Source organism: Alosa pseudoharengus, unplaced genomic scaffold (assembly GCF_046254945.1).
Source record: "Alosa pseudoharengus isolate Yale_2024_CS ecotype anadromous, Long Island Sound unplaced genomic scaffold, YU_APseudo_1.1 YU_APseudo_1.1_scf_6, whole genome shotgun sequence".
Lineage (NCBI taxonomy): Eukaryota > Metazoa > Chordata > Actinopteri > Clupeiformes > Clupeidae > Alosa > Alosa pseudoharengus.
The window spans coordinates 13,649,029-13,675,534 of record NW_027468848.1 but is presented as its reverse complement, the minus strand read 5'-3'; the positions used below and the strand labels follow the sequence as shown (position 1 = coordinate 13,675,534).

Genomic DNA, 26,506 nt, shown 5'->3' with positions numbered 1-26,506 from the left:
GTTTTAAGGCTGAACATGTTTTCATATTCTCGTAATATAGTGGACATGTAAAATATCTAGTGGTTGCTTTGTAGGATATTCGTTTTTGACGTATGCAGAAAAACTATTGAAACTACAAAGCGACTACCAGGAAGTGTAATGCTGAGAGTTCATTTAATGAAGGTGAGTAGCCTACTCCTCGTTCAAAGTCCTGTTAACAGTCGTTGGACGTGCATTGAATATACATATTCAAATTACTGAACATCAAGTCTGTCGCATAGTCTACTACAACTTAGTGAATATTTCAATATAGCACAAGGTTGAGCAGACCGAAAGACTTCAGCAGGTATGACCAGTCAGCATTGCTTATCTTATTTTCTGCAGAGGAACCTGCTATCGCGGTTTGTGAGAGATAACAATGATCGTCTAAGGCCAACTAAATGATTAGCTTAATATATGAATGGACTGAATTGGTGGCTGCAAGAGTTTGTGCAACACAGCAGAACATTGCATATGCCAAAGTGTGATTTGCAGGCCTTTTCAAACCGTGGACGACTACTAGCCTTTTCTGCTTTTGTGTGTAGCAAACTTACAGCTTATGCTTTTCTTCTCCATGATGATCTCCGCCGTCACTACCTTCAATCTAATCAATGTGCTTTCCCTTCCATTTCCTCCGTCTTCTTTCTCACCATTGCATCTTTTCACGGTAGATGATACTTCCTTGTGGCTACTTGCTCGGTTTCAGGCGAGTCGGTGCGGTGTGTTTGACAGCTACAGGCAGAGGTCGGCGGGGCGTGTGCAGCGCGGTGGGCATGAGACTGGTGCAGTTCTGTCGCCACGGAGATGGCAGTGGTGTGCGGGTCGGAGTGGAGCAAGCAGAAGGTCAGGGGGTCATCGACCTCAAGGCCTTTGACCCCTCTATGCCCACTACCATGAGAGAGTTTCTGGAGATGGGCGAGAAGGGCATGGAATGTGCACAAAGGTAGTCTAAGCATTCATTCATTTGTTCTGTCATCATGGCAAACAGAGCAATAACTGTGTGCCTGTGGCTGTCAGGAGCAGGTTGTTGGCCAAAACACATACCTTTAGTACTAGTAAGTAGCAGTAACCAAACTAAATTGAGCTGTGAGGAATAAGGAGACACAGCGAGGCTCTCACATTTCTATTCCAAGAACAAAAACAGCACATCAGAGGAGTGTTTTGAAAGCTTCACATCTACAAAGTAAACAAAAGAACACAAAGGAGTAGGAAAAAAAGTTAATTCACAATACTACAAAGCTTTGAGAGAGTTTCTCAAAACTTTTGCTTTGTAGCTGTGCAGTAAAGGAATAACACAAACCTATTTGTGTAGTTGAGTGGCCTGTCAGGTTTGGAGCCAGACTATAAAAAAAAAAACCATTTTATTTCTTGTAAGCCACTGGCATAAAACCACAATTGCAGTTTCATTTTTTGGTTTTGTAAAGCTGTATTGACTGTATTTATTTCTAAACCTATAATGTATGAAGATCGCTAGTCCAGAGCCATGGTCCAGTTGGCTTTGATATTGGAGGCTAGGCACTGTCCATGTCTTCTACCCCCCTCACTAGGGCTCTGTCCAGCGGTCAGTGTGTTGTTGCGCGGTCGGAGCTGAAGCTGCTGTCACCGGTGACGGCCCCGGAGAAGGTGGTGTGTGTGGGCATGAACTACAGGGACCACTGCCTGGAGCAGAACGCCCCCATCCCGGCAGAGCCCATCGTCTTCAGCAAGTTCCCCAGCGCCATCACCGGCCCCCACGACGACATCCTCTTACCTGAAGAGAGCCAGGTGAGCTCAGCTTTTAATAATTGTAAAAACACTCGCTTTGAGTGAGCAGAAGCAGAAGCAGAAGCACAGATAAAGGGAGAGTTGCTCTTGAATGAAACTTGAATGCTGATTTGATCATATAGAAAACTAATAGAACAGAAATGCCATGTAATGTAGGTACAAAAAAATTTAAAAAAAAAAAAAATCGGTTCTTCTAAGCTCAAGTTGCTCCAGCCAACAGTTAGAGCTGCCAGGTAGATACAGTGCTACAGTATGCTCTGGGAGTGTAGCTCTGTAGTCTGTAGTAATGGGCTGTGACTGACTTGCCATATCTCCTTTAGAGCTGTGACTGTTTGAGACAGACTATAACATCTGGTACATACAGGTGTGGAGGAACGGGGCTCTTATTTGAATGATGTACTAACAGCAAAGTCAGACAGTGAGCAAAATGTAACTTTAGCTTATTTAATAACTTGGCTAGTCAAAATCATTTTGCTAATTTAATATACCGGACCATGATGTAAATGTAAATCCGGTTTATAGGCCAAGTATACTTGTGTAAACAAGGAATTTGGTCTCTGCATTTATCCCATCTGTTAATTAGTGTACACACAGAGCACACCATGAACACACAGTGAGGTGAAGCACACACTAATCCCGGCGCAGTGAGCTGCCTGCAACAACAGCGGCGCTCGGGGAGCAGTGAGGGGTTAGGTGCCTTGCTCAAGGGCACTTCAGCCGTGGATGTGGGCATGGGAGAGCAGTGCTCAACCACTTCCCCCACCCACATTTTTCCTACTGGTCGGGGATCGAACCGGCAACCCTTCGGTTACAAGCCTGAGACCACGACTGCCCCCTATAATATACCATGAGACCGAACAGAACAGAATTATGTACATTTGTCAATAAAACAGCCGGGCCAGTATCCTTGGAGCAGCTTGGGGTTATGTGCCTTGCTCAAGGGTACAGATTTAGTAACTGGGGATTCAAATGCATGTTTGCACTTCCATGTCAACATGTTAACCAAGCTCCTTAGCCACTGCACTATCACTGCCCAGATAGAGTGGAAGACTAAAAGGTAAAATTGCTTAAAGCATAGGGCATTAGCTTGGCAGCTACTCTCTTCTACTCAGGGATGGATTACTACAAGGACCTACCGGGCCCAAGCCCAGGGGCCCAAGGGGTCAGGGCGCCCTGAAGCCCAAGCCATTGCATGGAATCATTGCCTCAATATCAACACATCAGAATGTAGGCTATGAATCTGATTGAATTAAAGTATTGGCCATCCCCAAAATGCACCAGAATACAGAAAATCACATCAAACAAATGAAAAAAATTGTGGGGGAGGACCCTCAACCCCCCTACCCCCCTCCCCCTCCCCCTACACATATGCGACAATTAGTGTAATACATCTGGGCCCAGGGGCCCGAAAGCTTCTACTCTGCCTCTGTATGTCTACATGAGCAAAACAAGGTGTTATTTGAGACAACATTGACATGATCACAGATGTGATTGCCCCAGCTCTTTTTACATGCCCAATATGCTTATGCCCTGTCATGTTGACATGCAAACCAATGTCTGCCTGACCGCTGTTTTTCAGTGCCCAGTAGTTTTGTACATGTTGTGTCCATGTTGACATGCAAGTTCAGTAGGTTGATTCCTCACATGTTGGCATGCATGTGTTTGCAGGAGGTGGACTGGGAGGTGGAGCTGGCTTTCGTGATTGGACGCAAAGGGAAGCACATCAAGGTAAGTGAAGTGAAGTGGGAGAGATGGAGAGAAAGAGGAGTTGGTAGAGGAGGATGGGGTTATAGGAGAAGGGGATAGAGAGAGAAAAGTGAGGAAGGTAAATATAGATAACAGTGAGTGAGGGAAGAAGATAATTAAATGTTATCAAATTCATGCCTTGTCCTTGGCCCATATATTCTGATTAGACACACTATGAACACAGCACAGCCTCATGTCCCCTGGTTCATCTAATCATAAATGAATCATCAATTTGTATTCACACAAAGCTTTGTTGTCTCTCATTCAGCACCAATTATGATACATCTCAAATCAAGGGCAAACATCAGATCTCTGACGTGTTTGTTCCGAGCCAGCACAGTGACAACTTATTCAGCATAATTAATAAACCCCTGGCTCCAGGCCTATAAGTGGAATCAATTATTTTGGCGCTTGTTTAGATCAGATATCAGAGGAATGGTCTGCAGTGAGGCATCAAAGCAACATAATGCCCGCAGCATTATAATATCATTGCAGAATCATATTAAGAGGGTGACAATGGTATCAAGTGTGCTACTGTGTATGAAAAGACCATGTTAATGTTTATGGTATTTAGCAGACGCTTTTGTTCAAAGCAACTTAATGACATCAATAAACTTTAACATTAAAATGAAGAGTTTACAGTAGAATCAAGTAGCCTAAAAATACAAATAAAAATATAGCTGCAAGCAGCAATGAGGGGGCCAAGCAGATAGGCCGGAGTAACCATGGCAACGAAATGCTGTTAGCTCAATGCTGCAATCAGACGTATGGCCATAAGCTGTCAAAGCAAGTTTCACGTCTAGCACGTCAAAAGTTACAAGGCAAAATGCATTTTTGCTAATTGTAGTGACTTTAGAGGTCAAAGGTCACAAAATTTCTTCGGCATTCACCTGATGGGGTCATGAGTCCATGTACCAAGTTTGGTTTTGATACATGCAACGATTGCTGAGATATGAGCTCACTTCCTGTTTGGCGGCTTCGCCACAAATTTCGATTGGATGTGACGGGCGAACGCTTCTATCAATTGTTACAGAAATAAATGAAGTGACAAGGCATGGTCTGAAGATGGTCTGTGCCAATTTTGGTGAAGATCAGATGAAATTTGTGACCTGTGCGAAATTGTTGGTGTTTTTGATCAAATCAAATATGGCGGCCGAATAAATTATATTGATGTGACAAGTTTCCCTCAGTTGGCCTAAGGACCTCCAACAGTATTACCTGAAACCACTAGTGCATTTTAATTCTAAGCACAACAGCAGCTACAGGCCAAAAGGCATGTTTCTTAATTACAGCGCCCCCTAGAGGTCAAAGGTCACCAGATTTATTGAGCGTCCTCCTGATTGGGTCCTGAGTACATGTACTAAGTTTGGTTTTGATAGATGCAAGGGTTGCTGAGATATGAGCTCACTTCCTGTTTGGCGGCTTCGCCGCAAATTTTGATTGGCTTTTACGGGCGAACGGTAATACTTCCGAAGACAAGGCTTGTGAGGCTTGGTCTGAAGATGATCTGTGTCAAATTTGGTGGGAATCAGAGAAAGTATGTGACCCCTGATACATTTTAAGTGTTTTTGATGAAATCCAAAATGGCGGAAAATCCATCATGGCGGAAAATGACGTCATAGGGTGCGTTGAACTCCATTTGCTACAATTTCCAACAATACCTGACTTTTGAAAATCGGACCAACAGGTCAAAAGTTACGTGCATGAACGCACGTCCAACTTTGGTCTGTTGGTGGCGCTAGAGGGTTCGAGTTGCCGACATGAAACTTGGTGACCTGAATCATGGGACCGTCCCCAATTAGTGTGCCAAATTTCCCAACTTTTTACCAGACGGTTCTATGGGCTGCCATTGACTTCCATTGCATATAATAATAATAGGAAAACGTAGAAACACAATGAGGTCCTCGCAGCTTCGCTGCTTGGCCCCCAATTAATGGACTAAATTGAATTTAACAGAATTACAACAAGTTGTTAATGAGTGCTTGTATTCAAATAGAGTGTAGAGCTCACCCCAATGTAAGCAGTTTGTAGTTTGCCCAGACATATCATGCTCATTTCTTAAATTGAATAATATTCAAATGTGAGCAGTTTGTAGATTGCTCAGAGATATCATGCTTGTTTCTTAATTCAATTTAAGGAGAAAATGGCACTAGATATACCCAGCATTACTCAACTAAATTACATTTTCAGTTCCTCTTCAGATATGAAGAATACAGTAGTGTACAACAGAGCCAAAACTCACAACAAGTTCAGTGACGCATCTGATAAAATCTATTATTTCAGTACTTGAAATACACAGAAATTGCATCATGAATCTCACAGTTATAGTCTTCCTTGTAAAACATCTCATAAAGCTGTCTAACTAAGATGAGAATACAACCCTTGTCTTGCCACTGTTTGCTATTAACATTGGACTCTGTCTGCAGTGCAAGAGGTTAATTATTGATCGGGTACCTTTGCAGTGTGCTCAGGAGGGCAGCTCATGGGTCAAACCTGTTGTTTATATAGGGTACAGTGCATTTTTGGATTATAGGCCTATAATAGTGATAATGTCTAATGTGTCTAATTATGAATGCATATGTTCAGGCTGCTGGATGAGGTGGTGGTACGGAAGGGTCACTATTGTCACTGTTGTAAAAATAAAGCTGTTATTAATCCAGATTCTCTAAGGGAGGTTGACCTCATGGTCATGGACAAGAGAAACCCAAAATAACTGAGATCATCCTTGAAATTTCTTTATAGTGTAGCCAGTTGGACAACAACCCGAGAAGACATTTAGCAGCTAAAGTGTTGTCTAATTTAGGGTTTAATATTTTTCCCGAAAATGAGATGTATCAAATCCCGGGAAAAGACGAGCATTTCCCGGGAAATAGCTGTTTTTTGTAGTTGTTGTTTTTAGCCCAAGTAATGTATGATATCACTCAAATATGCGTTCCCAAATCGCAAACTGACATTTTTATATTATTTGTATCATTATTAGGCCAAAAGAACACAGTTTATGTCCATCGACAAAGTTTGCAATTATCATTTCTGCTGCGTGCGTGATAGGCCTATCTGCCGCAGCACTATGAAATGCCAAGTGAATTGTCTAGGCAACCCTTAAAACTGACAAAATCTCCTAAAGTAAAACCATAGAATGATTCCTAAACCATTCTGATAAACGAAATCCATGATGTGAGATTTGTTAACGGCTGCAAACGGGAATAATCACTCGAAGTTAACCAAATGTTTCTTTATTAACGCATGCAGGCATATTTATCTTTTAAACACCACAAAGTTCAAATAAATTTAATAACCCCCCAGAACACCTGACAATCCGGTCACACAACATGCACTTTGCGTTTTCATTTTAAAGTCTTTTAAAATGCTCCCATACAAAGCTGGCAGTAGACATCCTTAGGCGGTAGATACTGCTGCGTAGGCTACTGAATGCAACGTTACCGTAAGACAACAATAGACGGGCACTCCAATAGGAGCGCACTGGAATTTTTTTTAACTTTCATTTCCCGTTTCCAGTCATAACATTTCCCGGGAATCGGGAAATAGTTTTGATTAGATTTCCCGGAAACCCTAGTCTAATAACTGGACACTTTCCCACCTTACTATTCCTTTTCCTTGGACCATTTCAATGACTGAACACACCCTAGGGCGCAGCCCATTAGGTGATGTTACAGGGCCCACCTGTGACTATTTAAAATCACAGCTGCTTTGATTGCCAACAACAATGATGGCCTAGGGCCAAAACACATACGTTTAAAAACATGGTCAATTAGACTTTTTCAAGAGCTAATGCGTGAGTGCAGTTTTCAATTTTGTTTTCACAAACCTGTTGTCTATCGAGGAGCAGCCATGGCCTACTGCCCTTGAGCAAGGCTCCTAACCCCTCACTGCTCCCCGAGCGCCACTGTTGTAGCAGGCAGCTCACTGTGTCGGGATTAGTGTGTGCTTCACCTCATTGTGGGTTCACTGTGTGCTGAGTGTGTTTCACTAATTCACGGATTGGGATAAATGCAGAGACCAAATTTCCCTCACGGGATCAAAAGAATATATATACTTATACTTATCATTGACATTGACACATCAGACATTGTTATTGTTCTATGTTATTTCCTGTCCAGCCATAGAGTAAGCAGACAGCAAAAAATCCAACTGCTCCCCTTTGACACAAATGAGTTTTAGCTTTGCAATGTCACAATTATCCATTACTAATTCAGCATTACGTTTTCAAACTAAATAAGTGCTAAACTGAGATTTGTCTGTTTTCCACAATGTCTCCTTCTCAGGAGGAGGATGCTCTCTCCCACGTGGCGGGGTTCACAGTGGCCAACGATGTCAGCGCCCGTGATTGGCAGATGCGGAGGAATGGGAAGCAGTGGCTGCTGGGAAAAACCTTTGACTCGTTCTGTCCGCTGGGACCGGCCCTGGTCACCACGGGAAGTGTAAAAGGTAGGAGGCCACAGTGGGTGAAAGATAAAATAGCTGTAGAGTGAACGTATTAACACCAATAGATATAATACAATTTAAATCATGTATTACTTATATTTAGTGACAATGCTGTACATTGTATACTGAGATGACTAGAAGCAGGCCTGAATATATACCAGTCATGATTTTTGGAAGTACATGAATTAATATTATTATTATGAACTCATAATCTGGAATTAATTTTACACAAATGAATTATTGCTGCCCAAACTCCACTACTAACATAACACTAGAATGTAACTACTGTAATTCAAAATGCTGCGTTATGTATTATTAGGGGAAGATGCTTTTCATTTATGCACTATTATTAGAATGACCAATGTTATTCTTAAAGGTGTCATTAAAGGTACCATTTCGTAATGCGACACACTTTTATGTGTTTGCTGTAGATGTCCACAAGCTGGGTATTCGGTGTCTGGTCAATGGTGCAGTGGTCCAGGACAGCAACACTGACCAGATGATCTTCAGGACGGAGAAACTAGTGGCTTGGGTCTCCCAGTAAGTTCTGCATCTCCTTAAACTACTACTGTTGACTGGTGCCCAGCTAGCTGTCGAGCTCTGGCTTCAAAGAAGGGCAAAAAACAAAGGTCTTCTAAGAAACCGCCTCACTTGGAGCAAACACAACAATACATGCTTAGGTTGCAGAGCTCACAACAGAACGCTTGAAAAAAAAAAAAGAAGCATTTCCTCATCATCACAAAATGTTGCAAGAGTGCAGATATCCCTTCAAGGCTGGCCCTGAGAGATAGAACTGAATGCTTTAGTGTTGTAGCAAAAAATATGCTTAGTAGTCTGGCTATCAGTGAGGCGACGGTTTGTGGTTGAGGAAGTATGTTTCACTCTTCATATATCATAGGATGAAGCCATGGGTGGACCACATACTGTATACATCATACAACAAATTGTGGGCATGGTGTAGCAGCGGTAATGTCACCGACTTACGGTGCTTACACACAGTTGTGTTCCGTCACCGCATGCCAGTGGGTGTACCCTACGGTCGAGGGTGTGTAGCCTGCTATGCAAATGCCTTGAAGTAGGCCTACTGTATAACCGTAACGTAGCCTACAACATCACTCTTTAGAAATACAGGAACAGCTTACTATGCTGAAGAGTGACGACTGCGTAGCATGCAAGAATACCCCCAAGAAAAGTTTGAGAACCTGTGGCCTAAAACAATATGGTTGCATGCAGGTTGCATGTTAGATCTGAAGTGAAATGGGTCGCGATGGTCTGTCATTTTTAAAAAGTTTGGGAAACACTGACGTAAGCCCATGCAAAGTGGACGAGATGTGTCTCCAGCACTGCACTGTATGCAACTGTGTGTAAGCAGCGTTACAACAAAAAAAGACTCAGGTCTTCCAATTATGGTCTTCAGCTTCTTGTAGTTTGCCTGTGTTTGGATGTTTGTGAGAATATTGTATGAGGATGTTGTTAAGTGCTCTGTCTTTATGGCTGAGTGTGTATGTGTGTGTGTTTGTATGAGGATGTTGTTAAGTGCTCTGTCTTTATGGCTGAGTGTGTATGTGTGTGTTTGTATGAGGATGTTGTAAGTCTCTGTCTTTATGGCTGAGTATGGATATGTGTGTGTTTGCAGGTTTGTGACGTTGGTCCCAGGCGATGTGTTTCTGACCGGTACTCCCCCAGGTGTGGGAGTGTTCCAGAAGCCGCCGGTGTTCCTTAAGGTGAGGGGGCCTCTCTGCGTCGCCACACCTCAACAGGCGATCTGACCTGAACTAACAGAATCTAACTAGATCATTGCCACCATACACACACACACACACACACATCCTAGATCACAGGTAGCACTTGGTAGGTCATTCCACCATCACAGAACTACAAACGACAACAGTCTGGATTACTGTGTGTGTATGGGCAGCTATGCCAGATGAAGTTCCTTGGAGGAGTGTAGCGGCTGACGGGTAACATAAGCCTTAATGAGCGCATTTAAGTAAGTCAGCAGACCCAGCCAGCACTTTGTCAGCCAGCAAACACACACACACAACCAATATCACTGCCACCACACACACACACGTATTCACCCATGCAAAAGAGACACATACACCCTAGATCATAGCCACCACTCACATCAACTCCTGGTGATGAAATTGTAATTTAGCAACTGTTCATTCTGGGCCTAACAAGGAATTAAAATTCAAATGGACGCTCTGCTCTACCCCCCCCCACCCCCCCCCACCCTCTCACTCACTCACTACCTGTGACGGTCCTGTTATACAAAATTACCACGAGCCTCCCGTATCAGCTTCAGACGGCTGCCACGGAACCTTAATCAGTTCACTAATTAGATAGCTAATTTGATCCGCTTAACCATCCGTTTTTCACACAGCAAGCCGGGCACAGCACACACCGCAGAGGAGAGAGGGAGAGAGGGATGCATGGTACTATTGAGTGCCGGCTGTGCGGCAAATTCAATTAGTGAGGTGCAGTCAAGGAAATAGAACAGCTTCCGATGTTTCAGATGAGGTTGTGAAATCAAATTTGTCCTGTGTTCTGTTAAAAACCTGACAGACCAGTGTTTTACTGGTTGTCTTGCACACTGCTTTGAAGATGTACACTGAATATCTCTGCTTATAAATGTAACATGGAACAACCTGAAATATTTAATGGGTCTGAAATGTATAGTCTGCAGTGTCCCGCCGGCGGGACGGTTACCCCCTCCCCCACCACCCCCCCAACATTCTAAATAATTTTTTTACGTTAGATTGTTATGTAGCATACTAGTCATATACTCTTGGGAATCAATACATGACAATCTTTTTCATGTAAAATATGTGTAGTGCTATACATTGTCAGATTAATCTTACTATGTCTCAATTAAATTTAATCAAAAATGCCATCCTCCACCTTTAGTGCTTCCCTACTTTCTAGCTGCAGTGTATATCCTTAGCAATATGCTAAATATAGCATAATGGGTCTTGAAATATTCATAAGAATCCATATTCTATACAGAACCCCTGAAGTACAATTCAAATGCAAGCATGAAACTTAAGTGTTACCTTTCATTTGAGACCAAGATTATGCTTCTACACAAAGGGGTTCATAGGCAGTAAGCATTTGATTGTCCGTATGCATTTTGGATAACCAAAAGTCCTATGGGGAGTTTCCATAGGGAAATTACAAAACCCATGAGCATACCTTGGCAAATAATGGTGTAAAATACTCACATTTTTTATTCTATATTGATCTACTTCTGAACAAAGCTTCACAATACCTGATGCTAGGGCTCAGTTGTGTTTCTAGGCCATGTCAAATGACCTAGAGGGCTGAAATGTGGTTAGTTGAGAGATGCTTGTTATCAAAAAAAAAAAGAAAAAACAATATTCTAGTCTCTGTAACTGTGTACAGTACATCACACAGTTCTTCTGATTGTTTTCCAAGAAACTACAATGTCGATTGTTTTCCAAGAAACTACAATGTCAGCTTTCAAAGAGGTCAAGCATTTGATTATAGGCCAAAGTAGGTGGGAACAGTGGCCTCTGAAGCAGGCGCTGTGCAATTTCAGGCAAAAACTTGAAATTGGTATTAAGGATTAAGCTGTTTTAATATGACTATAGCAGCACAGAAATGTGGGACAAATAACCTTTATGGTGTTGAGAATTAAAATTTCAGTTAATGAGACATGGGACAAAACTTCCCATGCTGTTTTTATGTTGTGAAGTAACTGAGCTAATCATCATCATTTCAATGAGCCTCCTGCCAGTACCTTCACATCCTGCAATTCAAACTTCCTGACAAACTCTCTCAGCTGCACTGTGGTTGTGCTGTTACGTTAAAGTACGTTGTTGTGCTGTTACGTTCTGCTGCGTTAATGTACGTTGTTGTGATGTTGCGCTCTGCTGCGTTAATGTAAGTTGTGCTGTTCCGTTCTGCTGCGTTAATGTAAGTTGTGCTGTTCCGTTCTGCTGCGTTAATGTAAGTTGTGCTGTTCCGTTCTGCTGCGTTAATGTAAGTTGTGCTGTTCCGTTCTGCTGCGTTAATGTAAGTTGTTGTGCTGTTGCGCTCTGCTGTAAGTTGAAACATGCCCCTCCACTGTCACATCCCTCCTTTAAATCTCTTTTTTGTTTTTGTCCTGCTTTTTGTCTTGCAGAAGGGGGACGTGGTGGAGTGCCAGATCGACGAGATTGGGGCCATCCGTAACACAGTGGTGTGACAGGACCCTTCTGCGGCATGCCGCACCGAGCTGATTTAAAAGTGCCATTATCTCAATACTGCCCCGTTAGTTTTTTACTGCGCAGAGGCTTTTTTTTTTTTTTTTTTTTGGGGGGGGGGGGGGGGTGGGGGGGGGTGTACAGTGCCTGAGTATTTACAACAGTAAAACTTGACTGTCACATTCAGACATTGTAGGTTGTGTTGAAAAATGATTTCTTTATCCACAGATTGTCGCTGGAGGCTAAAGTTGCAACTCTTTATCATGTAATGCACATGAAAGGGATGCCTTTAAATCTGATGGAAGAGCTTTCAAAGACTGGCTCCACAGCTAGGAAATAGATATAATCATTAATCAAAAACTGAGCTGACCTTTGGTCCATTTGTTGCGGTATTGTGAAGATGTCCAACATGTTGATGGCATGGTCAAGGCCACAGAGAAAGCCATGTGATTGCCACTTTGTGATCTATGCATTCTTTTACTCTACACGTCACAACTTTAACTGATAATAAACGATAACCATTGTTTGGACACCTTTTGTGCAGTTTTGTCAGGTTGAAATCCTGCCTGACTATGATGGGCATATAATTTTCATAAATCTCGCATCTCTGTCATGTGCATCTGTCTCCTCTCCTTTGCATGAATAATAGGATAGATTTTGTCTGCCCTTGATTTGTAGTGTGCTAATACCATCAGCAGAGGGCACTGTTACTTTTCAATGTGGAATTCTGAGACAGGACTTCTGAGGGAGAATTGTTCACTTTAAAAGACGAACAGTTATGGCTGTACTCCTACATCTAATGCCGGTCTTAACACGTTTCTGCAACTTTATCCCGTGCTCTACCCCAATCTCCTGCCACAGCACATCGGTACAGACAGGCAGAGGGACAAGTTAGCAGTAAGGACAGGTTTCCTGTGGCATGGCGTGCAACAGTTATCCAGTGTCTGACCGACCTCAGTACTAACACAGGGTATATGCAGGAATCATAGAGTTGAATTTACTACTTTTTACTACCTTTTTTACTACCTCCACAATATTTTTTACTACCAACACGACATCAAGCAGCAGCCCTTTTTTTTTTTTGGGGGGGGGGTACCACTTACTACTTGCTATAAGGTATAAATCATAAATATTAGGTAGACTAATAATTTCTAATTGTGATCATTAAGTATGGTCATTGTCAATGACAATGTTTTTTTGTAGTGTCGAGGCGTTCAGTTTCAGTTGTCCTTACCTTAACCCTAGCCCTTGAGTTATCCTAACCAGCCCTTAGCCCTAATAAGGTGAATGATAACCTTGGCACAAATGACGCTAAAACACCAAACACGTGTGGTGAAAAATGAAGAACAAACACCACCGACTACCCCGCCCCCCCAAAAAACAAACAAAAAAAAAACAACTCCAGTCTAAGGATAGGCCCAGAAATCTATATGGATATATAAAGCCATTATTATTGGTATGGTATTGTTGTTGCACATTTGACACAAAGCAGTCCGTGAAAACATGCACATCAGTGGACTGCTTTACTAATGCAAAATTGAAAACTATGATTTCATTGCATTACTCAACATGGATGCACGATGCTTGCATGATAAATACTTCCCAAAACAACAGTTAGGTAGGTAGGTAAGGATGCCACATGATTTTGGTTAGTTTTCATGGGTTCAAATGCCAATATTATAGGCTAAATTATAGGCCAAATACTGAACATTGACTGTGGAATCAAGTAGGTTACAGAGTTTCTTTCCCCCCCTAAAACCTCCTGTCACTAGCTAGATGCTTTCAAATTTAACATGGTTTTAAACTCATATGTTGCAGTTTTCTGTCACTGCAATAAAACTAGCCTATTTGGAATATTTTGTAGGCCTGCTGTTCCTTTTATGAGAACAATTTAACTGATCAAGTTTTCATAGGCTATTGAATGATTTAAATGTGAATGCCATAAACTTAATTCGCCATTAACTTTAGCGTGGTTCTTCACGCAGTTGTCATCTAAATGCAGTGTTTTGTAGTCTATTCAAAGAATTTCACGTTCATCACTCAGTTGTGGTGTAGGTCTGTCTTGAGTGATCGCTGTCCCTTTAAATGTCTGGGACTTTTAAAGTGCATGCTGTTTTTGTTGATGGACAGTACCGTCTTTGATTCAGTTTTCTACCGTTTTAATAAATGACACGCGCACTTGCGTGGTTAAAACTAAGGAATTGTTTTCACTCGTTTTCTTGCAATTCCGTAACATTAGATACTAGGTCTAGGTTACGTTAAAAAAATGTTGTCGGTTACTATGTCAGTGACTAGTTCGAACTTTGTTACTGATGGGATAGATGGAATTTTATTGCACGGTTCTAGATGATCACAGTCAGATGGCAGCGCTACCGTCAGCTGAACAAAAGCTTACACTAGTCAAGTCCACAGTTGTTAAAACTTCCAGCTGAAGTAGCCTAGTGTAAACTGAGAGACTTGCCTCCTAACGGAGTGAGTGTAGCCTATATTTTTTTTAGCTGCTATCAGAGTGATAGGCTAGCCTAGGCCTACATCTACCGCTCCTTTGCTACATGAACAAATATTATTAGATGAGTGACAGAAGCACCGGACACCGGACCAGCAGGCCCATATGATAAACGCTGCTCTGGTAGCATGCGGTAGGGCCTAGATGACGTGAAAAACGCGAGAGTCGCCGAAAAGCATCCCTGCATCCTGTAATATCAACTGAAGCAAAAAGGCGAAAATGTTGTTTGTTGGCGTCGCTGATAGGCTGTCAACCACGGAACTCTACACAGTTTACTTCTACGTCATTGCTATCGACTCCGACTCACTCAGGTCCTGTTAGCACGTACAGTATATATTTAGGCAAGATGAAGTTAAAACATGTAGACACAAATATTAAGCAAAAAATGTAAACTCATATTGAGGTGGTGATGAAAAATTTACTACCAAGTCAAATAGCATTTATTACCTTTTACTACCTTTCAAGGGCCTTAATTTTGGTAGATTCTATTTACTACCTTTTACTACCGCGCGGACACCCTGTAACAGAGATACATCAAAGTTCAGTGCCCTAAAGAAACGGATGTCATTACACACACAGAAAACATGAAGCAAGTTAAATTTTGTGCCAATGGATTCCACTGGGGAAGTACACTCTGTCTACTATGGACTGCTCTCTTATTTAGGCGTCTTTGCTTTTTGTTAGTATTAGGGCAAACATTTCACCCTGCTGGGCTTGACTTGCACCTGGACCATTGATGGTACAGCTTATTGAAATGTTGGTGGTTTCTTGACGACCACAAAGCTGTCAAAAACAACCACATCTTTTCAATGTTGAAACTGAGGAGACTACATCCTTGCCCTCTCTCACATCTCATAACTGTATGTGGGAGTGTGATTACATGAACCTTGAACATGTTTAAAGTTTTATATGAATGTGAATTGCTTTGTCTGAGATTTCAAATACTACTTTCAAAAGATTGAGCATCCCTTTTGTTACTTTATAATTGTGTGTGTGTGTGTGTGTGTGTGTGTGTGTGTGTGTGTGTGTGTGTGTGTGTGTGTGTGTGTGAGGCAGAAAAAGACAAAGGACTTGTATGATTGGAGGAGACGGTGGGGAACATGCCATTGTGCTCATTTACAGGAAGACACACAGTAATGGATGACTAAAGCGCCATTGATTCTCTAGAACATTCTTGTTTTAACATTCAGGACCAATCAGAAAACAGAAATAATAGCACACATTTAGGCACATTGAACCTTCAGCCTCAGTATAACTACCACTACAAAAGCAAACTAAGCTTGTCCTTGTGTCAGCCCTCTTTAAAAACTTTTCCCCACCAGGTTTACAGTAAACACAATCTTACATAATCAAAGAGCAGCAAGTCAAAATCATTAACAGGAAATATACTTAAGTGCCTGGACCCTGGTTGAACAAACAGTATGAACACTAAGTATTGCACTAGTTGTAACAGGGTATATAAAACAGAAACACATTCAACTTCACTGCTCTAAATAAAAAGATGGGAGTAATTTTGAAGATAACACTTAAAAACCTATAATGGTGGAGGCTTCAACTGTCAAATACAAAAAAATAAATAATAATTATCCCATAACAAGCTCTTTCCCACCTTTTTCTTTCCTTATTATGTTTGTCCACTTGTTTGTCTTGCGTGTTGATATTTTTTCTTCTAATTAAAATAATAATAATAATAATAATAAAAAAACAATGATGAGCTTCAAAATGTAAACGTAAATGTGTCTATTCACTGCAATCCTTTCAAACTGTGTGTGTGTGTGTGTGCGCGTGTGTGTGTGAGTAGTGCTAATTGTAGAGATGCTGAGAGACAAACTTGTGCAGCTTCTCTCTGTTCTCCGTTAACTGGAACAGTGGACTCAGATCCAGATAAACATGGCCGTTCTCACTTTCCTCAGTCAGAACCTGCATCACACACACACACACACACACACACACACACACAGACATCAGGTGTGAGGACTTCAAACACAAAATAGGGAGAATGTAAAATGTTCAATGATGAGGTCCCTTGTCCCACTGTCTTACATATAAAGGGCTCCCCCCCATCAATTCAATAGTTCAAAAGGCATCACTCACCCCAAGGTCAATGAGAGTACGCACTGATGTCTTCACCAGATCCATGGAAGAGCTCTCTGTTTGACACACACACACACACACACAGAATCAATTTAAACACTGCTGGGGCCTTTGTCCAAAAGAAGCAATGATGGAGATGATCTCACGACCGAGGGGTTTCCATGGCAACAAATCAACCATCAAATTTTCAATTACACTTCATTTGTTTTAATTTGCTTCGTGACCGAAATCAGAATATTTTCAGATCCAATCAACGGAATGTAGAATCTGATCACTGGTGCAGAGGTTGTGGTTAGAGATTAAGAGCTCCTAAGAGTTCCTGTCCCAGCGGTGGTTCCAGAATGGTGGGGCGGGTACTGTTTCTTTGAGTTCCATCCAGCACTTTCACTACCTATTAAAATTCTCATAAAACATGTATTACCAAAATTTCAGTGTCAGCTGAAACTCTATTTAGGACTTAAATGGGGTGACCTCTAGAATCGGTGTGTGTGTGTGTGTGTGTGTGTGTGTGTATAAGTAAGTGTGCCTGTGTGTGGGATTGTGGGAGTCTATGATCGATGTGTGCACATGAGCACATGTATATACAGTATGTGCATAGTGTTTGTACATATACATAAGTGTGTGTGTGTGTGTGTGTGTGTGTAGGGCGCAGTGTGTGTGTGTGTGTGTATATGAGTCTCAATTATCAAATTTCTTTTACAAGGTCTCAAAGTTGAGTCAGCCTCAGCCTTCCACGACGCCCTAAGATAGAGGGTGAGTAAATCAGACTAATGAGTATAAATGAGTGTGTGTGTGTGTGTGTGTGTGTGTGTGTGTGTGTGTGTCTGTTATGTCACCATGGTGTCCTCTGTCCAGGTTGGCAAGGTTCCGCACATGAGCATGAAGCTGGATCACACAATGGGATGCTGTAATACAAGGAGAACAGATAAGGTTGAGAAGCTGTTCTTTTATACAGTAGACGGCAAAAACGCTTGCACAGGTCTACGTGGACTGGTGCAGTGGGGGCGACCCTGGCATTCAGATGGCTCTGCAGACGGGTGTGTGTGTGTGTGGTGTGTGTGTGTGTGTGTGTGTGTGTGTGTGTGGGGGGGGGGTGCGGGTGAGAGGCGGCAGAGGAGACCTAGGAAGGGAGTGAGCGGCACCGTCACAGCTGCTATCGGGACGTGACACCAGTACCCTGGCGTGCATATGGGTGTGTGTGTGTGGTGCGTGTGTGCGTGTGTGTGTGTGTGGTGGGGGGGTGTGACACAAGTACCCTGGCGTGCATATGGGTGTGTTTGTGTGGTGCGTGTGTGTGTGTGTGTGTGTGTGGGGGGGGGGTGACACCAGTACCCTGGCGTGCATATGGGTGTGTTTGTGTGGTGCGTGTGTGTGTGTGTGTGTGTGTGTGTGTGTGGGGGGGGGTGACACCAGTACCCTGGCGTGCATATGGGTGTGCGGGCTTTGGGGTGCATATGGGTGTGCGGGCTTTGGGGTGCATATGGGGGTGCGGGCTTTGGGGTGCATATGGGTGTGCGGGCTTTGGCGTGCATATGGGTGTGCGGGCTTTGGGGTGCATATGGGTGTGCGGGCTTTGGGGTGCATATGGGTGTGCGGGCTTTGGGGTGCATATGGGTGTGCGGGCTTTGGGGTGCCAGAGGGACAGAATAGACTTGGCAGAAAAAAGGGCAACCTTGGCACAGGTGTAAATAAACAGAGACAGCAGGTACACTGGTATGCACAGGTATGCACAGGTATCGTGCCGATGGAGCTTCGCATGCTCAATCATCCATTTATTCACTTGAGCACACTGAGGAAGGCACTACGCTGAAATATGTCAAAAAGATTGATCTTTGCAAAGTGCGGCCTTTTCTCTTTTTCTGATTACTTCTATTTATTTTGGCACAAGCACTCTCCGAAGCGTAAACAAATGCTAAGTCGTTTTGAAAAATTCCTCAGTTGTTTTAACCTCGCGTTGTATTTCACCCGTCAGTCCTGATTCGGCCCTGCCTCACACCAGAACTAACTGAGGCCATCTGGGACTCCGCCCTGGCCCAGTCATGACAGACATGCTTATCCTAACGGCAGGCGAGCGTCCGACTTTGGCGTAGCATCGAGTGCTCTCTCTATCCACACCGTATCTATTTAAAGGAGAATTCCGGTGTGATATTGACCTAAAGTGTATTGAAACATGATACCGAGTGTGAACGTATGTCTCATAGCCCATCTCGGCTTGTCCCCTGCACTCCAAAATCTGGCGCTAGTTAGCCGATGCTACCAACAGCTTTTTCAATGGTGGTGCTTCGGCATCGGGCTAGCCATGCAAATAAATCACTGTTTTACACCATTTACGAGGCTCAATGTATCTCCACACTTCATTGGTAGACTTCCGAGGGCCCTGACATTTAAAACGAGACATTGAGAACTTTGAAAAAGCACTGGTAGTTTACTTACAAGACGATTTATACAGACAGTATCTTCATGAAGTTTAGCGTTTGCAGCCATCTTGAATTTAGTCACGATAAGTCGAGCGACGAGTAAGAATGAACATGTATGATAAGGGATCAGATTCCAAAAATAATTCAGTGGAAATGCATGGATTCCAGTTGCTGCTACTGGAAGAAACTGGAATCCATGCATTTCCACTGAATTATTTTTGGAATCTGATTCTGATGTATCATGTTTCAATACACTTTAGGTCAATATCACACCGGAATTCTCCTTTAACAAGCTGTTCGACTGCGTCATATTTCTTGTTCAAAATAGCTGAACGATGCAAGTGACAGAGAGAAAATCGGAACGTGGCGTCCGACAAAAGACGTTAGGACATTCCAATGGAAAATGTCATCAAACAGCTTTGGTTGCTAGATAGATAGATAGATCGATACTTTATTGATCCCCAAGGGTATCTATCTATCTAACGCACACAATGCACCATTAGGGTGTGGGTGATACTGTAGAGGGACAAAAAAAGGTGGACCACCCTGTCACAGGTGGGCATAGACTGTGGGCACGTGGGGAACTGACACAAGAGACTGGCTGGGGGGGGGGGGGGGGGTTGGTGGTAGAGGCGGGCAGAGCTGACCTGGCAGCGGGGTGGGCAGCAGGTGTAAGCTCTGGATGGCCCAGCACAGCGCCCTCAACTGGACACTCAGGAGACTGCAGAGGAAGAAGAGCATGTCCGGACACTGGGTGGGGTGACTCAACTGCGGAGGAGAGGGGACCACACACACACACACACACATAAATCACATCACAAAAATACATGCAACCATGCGTACATTTAACGAACACACATGGTCACACACACCCACAGATGTAGTATACATAGCCTGTGCTCCATAGACATGAGTTAGTATCTGTAAGAGCCTGTGGATCTTTGAGGGCTGTTTTGTTTACCATAATTCCTAACTATTAGCCGCAGTTTATACATTGATTTTGCAAAATTTCTTCAGCTATGAGGTTAATACATGGGGGCAGTTAATATGGTATTATATGTTTTTTTTTTTTTTTAAACTTACATTAAACACTGTCCTGCGGTTTATACACAATGCGGCTAATTCACAGGAAACTACTGTAACACATACCCAACCATTTCTGCACAAACTAGCTTAAGAACATACCAAAGTGCTCTTAAACTTATTTCGTTATACTAACGTCACATGGTTGGCTGTGTCTGAACACCTTAATGATTTCGAATCCCTTTTAGAGCACAGTTCAACACCTCCAACACCGCCCAGTATGAGATTAGGCTACTGAAATAAAAGCTTCTGATTGGCATCATTACTTTATACGATGACTCAACGAAAAGTCAAGCACCTTCCAGAGCGGCTGTTAAAATCTCACCAGCTCTGAAGTCCTTGGATTTGTCCGTATCAGACAGCAAGCAATTTCTTGTACTTTTTGAAGGCGGAGGAGAGCTCAGTGTGTGTGTGTGTGTGTCTTTAGAGCATGCCCTTGGTTCCTCACGGCCTGTTCACTGTTTGTGCTTGTGTGTGTGCAAGAATGAGGTGTGTGTGTGTGTGTGTACCTACCTTGTAAGAGTGAGCTTCCTGGCATGTGGGTGTGTAAAGCTCTGTGTGTGTGTGTGTGTGTGTGTGTGTGTGTGTGTGTGTGTGTGTGTGTGTGTAACTACTTTGTAAGAACGAGCTTCCTGCTCTCCACAGTCTGAGTCGCTGTAATCTGATTCATCTGCAGCGTTCCACGTCAGAGTCCCCTGCCTCTTCATGATGTCACACACTGGTGTGTCTCGTGGAACCTGCACACACACACACACACACACACACACGCACACACACACACACACACACACACACACACACACACACAATACATAAGCATGCAGACAGATCGAAACCCATCTCATAGTACCAAAACCTAATGCGGTCACCAAGCTACTGAATAAACCAGTTGTGACTTGTTAAAACGATTTCTTGTAAATGCATGCTTCAAATTAGTGTTTTTCTCCAGCCAGACGGTTCTACTGGCCTGTTGGTGGTTGGCCTTGGCTGTTTGGCCCTTGTGGTTTGGAGCATTTATGGACAATCTTAAATGTCCAGCTGATCTATCCTTCTGGTCTGGTCACTTGGCTGGCTAGAGAAACTGTTTAATCAGACCAACAAATTGCTCTACAAAAAGTGTTTGGGGAGGTTTTATAATGTAGCCATCTGATGCCCCCACAGACTAAACCACGTCCCTGCTCTCAAGACAAAAACTTTTAAAACTTTTACACTACCCAGATTCATACAGAACTATCCTCCCTGTTTCTTTTAAATGGACACTACGCAGCTTCATACAGAACTATCCTCCCTGTTACTTTTAAATGGACACTACGGAGCTTCATACAGAACTATATGCCCTGTTTGTATGTTGTATATGTTGTCCCTGTGCACACATGCTGCACCTCAGCACATCATATATTCTGGTAGCACGTCACATTTCTTCACTCCTCTGTTCTCACTGTCTGTTCCTAGTGTGTGTGTGTGTGTGTGTGTGTGTGTGTGTGAGAGAGAGAGTCTTAATGTGTGCCAATGCACGTCTCTGTGTGTGTGTGTGTGTGTGTGTGTGTGTGTGTACTGTAGATGTGTTCCAGTGTATGTTAAGGCGTGTGTGTGTGTGTGTGTGTGTGTGTGTGTGTACCTCCTCCATGATTAGGATGCCACAGCGCACCAGACTATCCACAGCGTCCAGGGCGAAGCTCTGAGCAGACTGACACGGCTGAGAGAGAGCGAGTGATGGAGACACAGAAGGAAAGAGACAATTAGAGAGCATGACCGATTGAGGCCACACACACACACACACACACACACATACACAGTCTCTCTACACCCAACTGCTGTGCTGTCACACAGTCTGCTGAACTCAGCAGGGACACACACACACACACACACACACACACGTGTCTGGAGATGGTGTTGGAGCGTACAAGCATCGAGCGAAGAACAACATGGAGAATTAACAACTGAAGGAGAGGACTGGGGGAGGAGGTGGTGGTGCTGGGGGAGGAGATGGTGGTGCTGGAGGAGGAGGTGGTGGTCCTGGAGGAGCACATAGATAGATAGATAGATAGATAGATAGATAGATAGATACTTCATTGATCCCCAGGGGAAATTCAAGACATGGTGGTGCTGGGGGAGGGGGTGGTGGTGCTGGGGGAGGAGGTGGTGGTGCTGGTGATGACTTCATCAATTTGCTATGGTCAGATGTCCGTGTTGCTATGTCAACATGTTTGCAGGCCTCTCTTCTATGTTTATATGTTTCTAATGGTTATATTGATCTTCTGTATTGATTATACTGTATTTTCCTTTTGCTTTTGCTGATCTGTTTATCTGTCATTTGTTTATCTTTATCATTTGACACCTGGTGGAGGGGTGAAACATGACCCTAGGACCCAATACATTTTAGAGCAGGTCAATTTTACTTTGTTTTACATAGCAAGGTTCGTCAAATTGGCCTTGGCGAAGGTCTGCGTTCTCTGAGTGCCCTGTTGTACCTGAAGGTTGCACAACTCATCAGGATGAGCCTTTTGTAGATGCATGCTGTCTATATGAAGCTCTTGACCACGGTGTGAAAACCAATTAAACCAGCTCTTAACCTCGCAGACAGCAGGGTCAGGATAACACAAAACACTGTTGCCTTGGCGCTCTTTGTTTAGAGAAGAACACAAACATAATGAGATTCAACAACAGCCCCCGCAGGGGTATTACAAGAGGAGCTACTTGTTATGTGCGTAGAACAGGCTGAATAGCGCTGTGGAGAAGTGCAGCAGAGAGATTGGGGCAGTGATGGAGTGATGGCTTAGGGGTGGAGAAGGAGGGGTGGTGGGAGCAGCTGTTTCATCTTCTGCCTGCACAGCTCTTGACATTTCCCCACCATTATGGTTGTTTATTTTTCTGCTGGCGTCACTGGGAAGTGTTTTTATGTGTGTGTGTGTGTGTGTACAGTATGTATGTGTGTGTGTGTGTGTGTGTGTGTTTGCTGATGCCAGTGAAGCACCCTTCAATCGGACTTCAATTTCACTGTGAGACACTGAACACAAGAGAGAGAGAGAGAAAGCTGAAATCACCTTTATTAAAGGGATGCAGTTTTGCCAATTTTTTTGCTGTTTTCTTGCTTTTTGCTCGCAGTTTTCTCTACAGAGCTCCACCTACAGCTTTAGAGTATACATTTTACAACACTCCTTGCTCGGTCAGTCTGCAGTTTCCTCTTTCCCTGCTCCTCTGACAACTGTTTTTAAAATTGTATTGTAGTTTGTATGGTTTTGTTTGAGGCTGTAGCACTTGTCGATGGTTTTATTTTGTAGTATTTAAATACCCAATATTGTTTTCTGCTTTCTGCTTCTTTTTGCCGGCTCTGCCATGTAGAATGTCTGAGAAACTCCATTGCTACCTTGTTCTAGCTGGTGCCTGGCGTGTATGTGTTTAGTGCCGTAAAGCAATTCGTTACATTGCGAGACCGCGAGACTTTCTGACTCTGAGGCCGGCGTCTCGCCGGGGCAAAGTTGCAGAGCTGGTTTTTCCACTCACAGGCGCTAGGGGGAAGCGTGACATCCACCATTCAACCTGGAAAAAGTCATATTCCAATGAAGCTGTTAGGCTAAATTAAGCTAAGTTCAAACTGCATACTTCCCCTTTAAAACAATATTGGGTATTTAAATACTACAAAATAAAACCAGACAAGTGCTACAGCCTCAAACAAAACCATACAAACTACAATTCAATTTTAGAAAGCAACTTGTCCATCCCCACCACCTCCACCATCCCCCTAAAAGCCTCCACAGGGTTGGTTAAAACAGCCCCCGAAATCTTGCACTTCCTGTCATCCAACAAAACACAACCCACGTCCCTTTTCCTCTTAGCCATGTACACAGTGCCTCCAAAAGAAAAGCTGAAAAGAAAACCCTACCCCTACCTTTGCAACCCAGGAGCCCCAGTATAGCTCAAAAAGCTCCCCCAATCTTTCACAAAAGAGAAAAAGGTGCTCAACAGCCTCATCCAACCCACAAAAGGGACATTCCCTCCTTATCGCTGGATTCAGACACAGAGAGAAAGAGAGATAGAGATGAAGTAAGATTGAGGTGTGAGTGACGAATGGAGAGTGTGACAAAGGGTACGCTAAAGAAGGACACAGACAGACAAGACAGGGGCAGAAAAGAGGAAGATGAAGGAGACAGACAGACAGACAGGGGCAGAAAAGAGGAAGATGAAGGAGGGAGACAGAGAGACAGGGGCAGAAAAGAGGAAGATGAAGGGAAAGAGAGAGACAACAGCTACAGTTTGATGCAGCTGAGTGCACATAAATCTATAAATGAATAAATAAAAATAAAAAAAACGTGTCGGGAGGACAGAGAGTGAGAGAAAGAGGGAAAGAGGGGGAGAAGTAGAGAGAGAGAGAGAGAGATAGAGAAAGGGAGAGGTAGCGAGAGAGAGAGAGAGAGAGTGAGAGAGAGAAAGAGAAAGATAGCAAGAGAGAGAGAGAGAGAGAGAGAGAGGAAGAGAGAGATGGGGGCCAAGAGGACAGCGGGTGCGTGAACATGCACAGATTGCGATGATCTCCACAACAGGGTGGGAAACCTTTGGCCGCATTTTAAACAGCCTTTGCTGCCATTCAGGTTTAGTGGACTGCCAGACATTTAAACCCAGTCCAGCCAGCTAACTCTGCTCTCCTCTGTCTCTCCCTCAGATGCCCATAGTATGGGCCAAACACACACACACACACACACAGACACTCACTCACCAATGAGTGTGCCAGTATGCCATAAACATGCAAATACACAGCGCTATATGCATCCATAAACGCACACGCCATAGACAGTAATGGGCATGGCATAAGTCACAAACACACATAGCCCATGCCCATGGCCACACACATCACAGACTGTGCCACACTAATGTGCACTGTACCACAAGCATCCACACACACACACACACACAGCCTGGATCTGTAATGAACACCCCTTTAGGAGTGCAGAAGCAGGGGGGCCTTAGGATCGTACGTGTGGTTCCTGGGAGAGATCTATATACAGTGTCTGTCTGTCTATACTAGAAATATGATCGATATTTAATGCTAACATAGCCTGGTTAGCACGTAGGCCGTCTGAATTGTGATTGAGAGGGGGACTGTGGGGGCGTAACTAGCAGTGAAATAAAACTTAAATTGATACATTACACTCTTACCAAATCGTTTCAGAAGTGTAGCAATCTCGTAAAGGTTTTAAATGTACTGTAGTTGTTTACTCAATTCCAAAGATATACCGGTACACATCCATGCCGGATTAGTGATTGTATTTGCGTGCCTGTGTTTTAGAGACTTTGGAAATGGGCTTGCAGAGCAAATCCCAAATTTTCCAAAGGTTCGTATGGGTATTCCCAGGCTAATGCTAGCATGTAGTGTTAGGAAAAAAGCATTTGTGTGGTTTGCCTGACAAAAATGCTGTGCATTAGAATCTTTTTGGCCCATACACAATGCTTCAAGTGTTTTTTGTTTTGTTTTTTGCTCCCCAACTGAATGACGGTAAAGTCTTCCCATGTAGTCAAATTGTCATTTAAGGATTTTCAGAGAAAAAATAATCCACAACAGCAGGGTCCCATACCAGATGAAGACCAGACCCCTTTCTATTAAACCTATTCCTGTCCGGGACACCAACTAACAAACACTGAAGGGTTTGTTAAAGGTTGTATCAGCGATTTCAGGCCCAAAAAAGGCCCAAACATAAATGATCACATTCATCTAATCTTTCCTAACGATCCGCCAGCTGCCTGCCCCATAAGCAGGCCGTCAAAAAAACACGTCTCTGTAGGCAGACTAGGCTTCGAGATCTGTACACAAAAACAATTACTACCAACAAGGGTTGGCAACCCCTCAAAGGCAAAATAAAGTGTTTCTACCCATAACTAACAAGATGTGCGTTTTAATTGCACAGGAGGGAGGGGGAGGGAGTAGCGAGCTAGCTCTGTTTTGTTTTGTCCCCGCTATCGCTGATACAACCTTTAACGGAGTAAGTTTTTCCGTCTCCCCGAGATGTCGCCCACGTCCACAACTGCCCCAGACAGGGAATGTTCCAGACCACGGAGCAGGACCGAGCAGGCCACAGCAACGCTCTCAAGCGCTGAGCGAGCACAGTGACCTTTTCAGACAGACCTGTCTGAAGAGTTTTGTGATTTAATTGCCTCACACAAACATGAAAACTAGAGAAGCGAATAAAAGCAGTCGTAAATCTGCACTCGGGGCTGGACGTGACAAGTTTTCT

General features: G+C 43.4%; 2 protein-coding genes across 6 annotated transcripts in view; one reads left to right on the top strand and one right to left on the bottom strand.

Annotated features, from left to right (window-relative positions):
* Positions 1 to 80: 80 nt before the first annotated feature.
* fahd2a (fumarylacetoacetate hydrolase domain containing 2A) lies at positions 81 to 12,302 on the top strand. Of its 5 annotated transcripts, none has more exons than XM_076270958.1 (8): positions 81 to 162; positions 725 to 961; positions 1,566 to 1,782; positions 3,451 to 3,510; positions 7,812 to 7,974; positions 8,403 to 8,511; positions 9,608 to 9,695; positions 12,119 to 12,302. In XM_076270958.1, exons 2-8 carry the CDS (start codon positions 792 to 794, stop codon positions 12,179 to 12,181), a joined length of 870 nt encoding a protein of 289 aa, XP_076127073.1. In that variant the 5' UTR covers positions 81 to 162; positions 725 to 791; the 3' UTR covers positions 12,182 to 12,302. The 5 variants fall into 5 exon arrangements, with proteins under 5 accessions (XP_076127073.1, XP_076127074.1, XP_076127072.1 ...); XM_076270959.1 differs by lacking the exon at positions 81 to 162 and adding an exon at positions 171 to 325 and having other exon boundaries at positions 751 to 961; XM_076270957.1 differs by lacking the exon at positions 81 to 162 and adding an exon at positions 171 to 325.
* Positions 12,303 to 16,237: 3,935 nt separating this feature from the next.
* Positions 16,238 to 26,506, bottom strand: part of gpat2 (glycerol-3-phosphate acyltransferase 2, mitochondrial) — an 81,994-nt gene continuing 71,725 nt past the window's right edge. The window contains exons 16-21 of the mRNA XM_076271286.1: positions 21,898 to 21,975; positions 20,894 to 21,016; positions 19,844 to 19,964; positions 17,616 to 17,684; positions 16,780 to 16,835; positions 16,238 to 16,605 (exon numbers count right to left, since the gene is read on the bottom strand). Coding sequence (XP_076127401.1) covers positions 16,489 to 16,605; positions 16,780 to 16,835; positions 17,616 to 17,684; positions 19,844 to 19,964; positions 20,894 to 21,016; positions 21,898 to 21,975 — 564 coding nt within the window. The 3' untranslated portion in view covers positions 16,238 to 16,488. The remainder of the gene's footprint in view (positions 16,606 to 16,779; positions 16,836 to 17,615; positions 17,685 to 19,843; positions 19,965 to 20,893; positions 21,017 to 21,897; positions 21,976 to 26,506) is intronic.

Bases quoted from the DNA above. Each gene is read 5' to 3' on its own strand.
- fahd2a (XM_076270955.1), top strand. From the start codon at position 690: ATGATACTTCCTTGTGGCTACTTGCTCGGTTTCAGGCGAGTCGGTGCG. The intron at 8,512-9,607 runs GTAAGTTCTGCA...GTGTGTTTGCAG, and splicing joins CTAGTGGCTTGGGTCTCCCA to GTTTGTGACGTTGGTCCCAG. The intron at 9,696-12,118 runs GTGAGGGGGCCT...TTTGTCTTGCAG, and splicing joins AGCCGCCGGTGTTCCTTAAG to AAGGGGGACGTGGTGGAGTG.